The sequence below is a fragment of the Nematolebias whitei genome, chromosome 18 (assembly GCF_014905685.2).
Source record: "Nematolebias whitei isolate Nwh7 chromosome 18, NemWhi1, whole genome shotgun sequence".
Classification (NCBI taxonomy): domain Eukaryota; kingdom Metazoa; phylum Chordata; class Actinopteri; order Cyprinodontiformes; family Rivulidae; genus Nematolebias; species Nematolebias whitei.
The window spans coordinates 40,270,780-40,276,062 of NC_056515.1; the positions used below are offsets into that span (position 1 = coordinate 40,270,780).

Below are 5,283 nucleotides of genomic sequence, written 5' to 3' on the forward strand. Positions count from 1 at the left end.
CAACGTCATAGTCTGTGGACACAGACAGGAGGACAACGTCAACGTCTCAGCTTGGACATTTTTCACAACACATAAACTGAACATTGGTGAAAACTACGGTTCAGTTCCTCCACAGGTCACGTCTGACTCTCACTACAGCAGCTGAAGAACATCTAGTCACACTACACTTCTTTGGACTCCTCATCCATCCACCTTCCATCCCTCCTCCACACATCCATCCATCCATCCATCCATCCTCCACACATCCATCCATCCTCCACACATCCATCCATCCTCCTTCCATCCATCCATCCATCCATCCATCCTCCATCCTCCACACATCCATCCATCCATGCTCCTTCCATCCATCCATCCATCCTCCATCCATCCATCCACCTTCCATCCCTCCTCCATCCATCCATCCATCCTCCACACATCCATCCATCCTCCTTCCATCCATCCATCCATCCATCCATCCATCCATACATCCATCCATCCATGCTCCTTCCATCCATCCATCCATCCTCCATCCATCCATCCACCTTCCATCCCTCCTCCACACATCCATCCATCATCCATCCATCCATCCTCCACACATCCCAGTTTTAGACTCTCAGACAATGAACGATGCAGTTGAGGTCATTCTCATCCAGCCTTGTGTGCAGCACTCTGTCTGATCTGAAGGATGAGTATCTGCTACTACCACACCAAGATTAGCTCAAGCCCAAGTTTATGTGTAAAATAAATATTTTTTAATAAGTATGTCCAGTGGTTCTCACGCAGACCAACCAGCCAGCATGCAGTCATGACCATGGAGTCATGCACCCGACTCATAGCCCCTCCTGCAGGTGGTGGGCCCACAGGAAGCCCCATGGGTAGAGAGCCGCTCATCAGGCCCTCACTTTGTTGTGATTGTTGCTAAATAAATAAAGTGGCTTGAACCAGTGTCCTCCAGCGTATACACCAGCATCTTGTTTTCATCGTTTGCAGAAATCATATGATGAACATCAAGTAATAAGTAAAGCATCCCATGTGAGACGTTTTATAAAACTGTGGACCATATTTCAGATCTGTAAAAACAGGAATGAAGGAAAACCTCCACCTACCCCCCAGTGGACCCCGGACAACTTCCAGAGCTTCTACATACTTTCCCAGTTGCTCCAGGATCATAAAGTACAGCTGCACCTGCAAACACATAAAACCATGAACCATGAGTAAGTGTTCGACCAGGAGGACGTTATTCCGTTTTAAATAATAAAAGCAGTTTCTATAAATTGTTATTTATATAAAATGACTGTGGTCACTCCTCCTTGGATCACCACCTTATCGTGGTGGAGGAGTTTGTGCGCCTGAATGATCCTTGGAGCTCTGCTGGGGGGCTGGTGGGGTCTCCAGAGGCAGACTGGTTCTAGGTGACAGGTCTAAGAGCGATAACAAAAACTGACATGGACAGAAACAGCAGAGCTCTGTGTCCCTTTCCCAGACCTGGGTTACTGGGGCCCCACCCTGGAGCCAGGCCTGGGGGAGGGGCTCGTCAGTAAGGGCCTGATGAGCGGGTCTCTACCCATGGGGCCCGGTCGGGCTCAGCCCGAAGGAGCAACATGGGTTTGCCTTCCTGTGGGCCCACCACCTGCAGGAGGGGCCATGAGTCGGGTGCATGACTCCATGGGCAGTGGCTGAAGGCGGGGGCTTGGTGCTCTGACCCACACTTACCAAAGCTGCTCTTGGGACATGGACCGTGACCTCTGGGGGGGAGGAGCCTGAACTTGTGCGTGAGGCTGAGAGGTACCGACCAGATCTAGTTGGGCTCACCTGGACGCACAGCATGGACTCTGGAACAGATCTCCTGGAGAGGAGCTGGACCTTGTTCCACTCTGGAGTTGTCCATGGTGAGAGGCACCGAGCTGGTGTGGGTCTACTCTTAGCCCCCCCCCCCCCCCCCCGACTTGGTGCCTGTGTGTTGGAGTTTTCCCTGGTAGATGAGAGGGTGTCTTCTCTGCACCTTTGGGTGGGGGGACGGGCTCTGACTGTTGTTTGTGCTTATAAGCCAAACAGCAGTTTAGAGTATCCGGCCTTCTTGGAGTCCTTGGCAGGGTACTGGAAGGTGCACCAGCTGGGGACTCCTTTATTCTTCTGGGGGACTTCAGTGCCCACGTGGGTAATGACAGTGTGACCTGGAGGAACGGCCTCTGATCTGAACCTGAGCGTGTTCTGTGGTTGGACTTCTGTGCTAGTCATAGCTTGTCCATCACGAACACCATGTTCCAACATCAGGGTGTCTATAAGTGCACGTGGCACCAGGTGGACCTAGGTCGTAGATGATGATTGACTTCACAGTCGTGTAATCTGATTTGCAGGTGTTTGTTTTGGACACTCGGGTGAAGAGAGGAGCAGAGCTGTCAGCTGATCACCACCTGGTAGTGACTTGGGTCAGATGGTGGGGGAAGATGTTGGACAGACAGATGCTGTTAGATCCAAATGAGTCGTGAAGGTTTGCTGGGAACACCTGGCAGAAGAACCCGTCAGCAAGATCTTACCATACCATACCATACCAATTTATTTATAAAGCACTTTAAACAGTGACAAAGCACACCAAAGTGCTGTACAGGGACAAACAGAACAAGCACACAGCAACAGATTACATAACAGGACACCAAAAACGTAGAAACCGACAAAAACAATAATGGATAACAACAACAACTGCAACATGACCAACACAGTGTGATGCACACAGACTCAGCACAGATCACACTGTGCAGAAAGCCAGGGAATAAAAGTGTGTTTTTAAGCGAGATTTAAAAACTGTGAGGGAGGGGGCCTGTCTAACGAGCAGAGGTAACTTATTCCAAAGTCTTGGTCCTGCTACAGAGAAGGCCCTGTCACCTCTGCGCTTGAGACGGGTTCCTGGGACTGTGAGGAGCAACTGGTCTGCTGATCTGAGAGAACGTGGTGGGACATACGGCTGGAGCAGATCAGTAAGATAGGAGGGGGCAGAGCTGTTTAGTGATTTATAGACATACAAGAGTATTTTGAATTTGATTCGAAGGTGAACCGGAAGCCAGTGTAGGGAGGCCAGAACAGGTGTAATCTTCAACTCACACCTCAGAGAACTTTAAGTGCATCCCAGCTGAGGCGGGGACACTGAGTCTGAGTGGACCATGATCCACGACTGAACTGTTGAAGTGGCTGCCTTGAGCTGTGGCTGCAAGGTTGTCGGTGCTTCTCATGGTGGCCATCCAGGAACTCGGTGGTGGACACCCCGAGTTAGAGAGACCGTCAAGCTGAAGGAGGAGTCCTATCAGTCCTTGTTGGCTGGTGGGACTCCAGAGGCCCTGAGGAGTACCGGAGGACCAAGCGGTCCGCAGCCTTGGCTGTTTCTGAGACAAAAGTTCAGACGTGGGAGGAGTTCAGTGAGGCCTGAGATGAAGACTCCATCAGCTCAAGCTGCTGCCCCCGAGACCCGACTTTGGAACAAGCAAAGTAAGATAGGAAGGATGGAAGGAAGGATGGAAGGAAGGATGGAAGGATGGAAGGAAGGAAGGAAGGAAGGATGGAAGGAAGGATGGAAGGATGGAAGGAAGGATGGAAGGAAGGATGGAAGGAAGGAAGGATGGAAGGAAGGATGGAAAGAAGGATGGAAGGAAGGAAGGATGGAAGGAAGGATGGAAGGAAGGATGGAAGGAAGGATGGAAGGAAGGAAGGAAGGATGGAAGGAAGGATGGAAGGAAGGATACTGTGGTCACAAAATGACCGTATAGTGAGATTCAAACAAAAATCACTTCTAAAAGTCTAAACAGGAGAAAAGACTAAATTTACTAAAAGGTCTCCAGAGCAGTCCAGGTGACCTGACTGAACATTGTTGGATTTACACCTGGATTACTGAGCAGGAACTTCAGGGTCTCTGAAGTTTGGTTTGAGCAACAGTTACTGCTGTAACAGGCATTTGAATTAAAACATTAAACGTCACAAGCAGAAGCGTCTGGAAGCAGAGTGTCTGAAAATGCACCGTCACCTCAGCTTCTGCTTCGATCTTCTCCTCCTTCACCATCTTCTCCACCATGCGCTCAGCCAACGGCAGGAACATGGTTTGGGACAGTTTCTCCTCTTTGGCTGAGATGGCCTTGACAAGAAAAAAACATCTGGACATGGGTTTTCAGGTAACGGTGATGTTTTAGAAACTGACGGAAGGTTTCATCATACCTGCATAACCAGACTCATGACAGACCAGAAGTAATACGGATTTTTAGGAACGATTTTGTACAAGGCCATTCCTGCCTGCGGACATGAAGATGAAACTGATTCACACTGAGCTTCAGTTTGGTTGCTCATAAAAACAAAAACAGAACAAACAACAACAAGCACCCGTCAGCCACGTTTGTGTGTTCTCACACCTGCTGCATCTTCTTGTACTCTCCCACCCGAGCGTAGGCCATGAAGAGGTGGGAGTGGTACTCCTCGCTGAGAGGAACCTTCCTTACGGCGGCCTCGTACAGCTTGGTGACCAGCTCGGCTGAAAGGACAGGAGCAGCGTTTACCTGGAGGTCACAGGAAGCTCACCTGCCTGCAGCGGGCGGCGCTCCACACTTACGGCGATGCATCTCCCTGTACAGGATTGTCAAAGCCTGAAGAGAGTTGTCGTCGGTGGGCTCCAACGTGGCCACCTCCTGGGCCAGAGTGAAAGCTTCATCCTGCCTCCCCGTCCGCTGAAGACCGATAGCCTTTAAGACCTGAAGGTGGGGGCAACAAAAAGAAACACAGGTGAACCACATCACAGCAACTCTGAGTCCGTCTGTGAGACGGAGCTTACAGGACCGTTCAGAGGAACCGAAAACAACTCATGGAGAAACTCTGGACCGGCTCAGTTCACGCTTATAAACATGTAAGAAACATGTAAGGAAGAAAATACAACGAGCAACTTTATCCACCACCAGGAGCAGTGGTGGAGCCAGGGGGTGGCCAGGGGTGGCCTTGGCCACAACAGATTAATCTTCGACCACCTCAATCATTGGAGGAAGATGGAACGTTGCTCATTTAGAAAAGGTTTCCAGTTCAGACGCCAGACAATAAGATATTTATTGTCCCAAGTTTGCTCCATGAAAGGGACAATAAACTTCTACCTGAAGACATTGTGTCTTCTTATAACATCAAGTCAGTCCTGACACGTCTGACTGACATGAAACCAAACATCAAGTCCATCCTGACACGTCTGACTAACATGAAACCAAACATCAAGTCAGTCCTGACACGTCTGACTGACATGAAACCAAACATCAAGTCAGTCCTGACACGTCTGACTGACATGAA

At 49.9% G+C, this 5,283-nt stretch overlaps 1 protein-coding gene across 1 annotated transcript in view; it reads right to left on the reverse strand.

The window, feature by feature from the left end:
- The window catches only part of naa25 (N-alpha-acetyltransferase 25, NatB auxiliary subunit), a 24,219-nt gene that overhangs the window by 16,893 nt on the left and 2,043 nt on the right, over positions 1-5,283 (reverse strand). The window contains exons 3-7 of the mRNA XM_037692080.1: positions 4,568-4,706; positions 4,371-4,489; positions 4,180-4,254; positions 3,992-4,099; positions 1,086-1,164 (exon numbers count right to left, since the gene is read on the reverse strand). Of these exons, the coding sequence (XP_037548008.1) occupies positions 1,086-1,164; positions 3,992-4,099; positions 4,180-4,254; positions 4,371-4,489; positions 4,568-4,706 (520 nt within the window). The remainder of the gene's footprint in view (positions 1-1,085; positions 1,165-3,991; positions 4,100-4,179; positions 4,255-4,370; positions 4,490-4,567; positions 4,707-5,283) is intronic.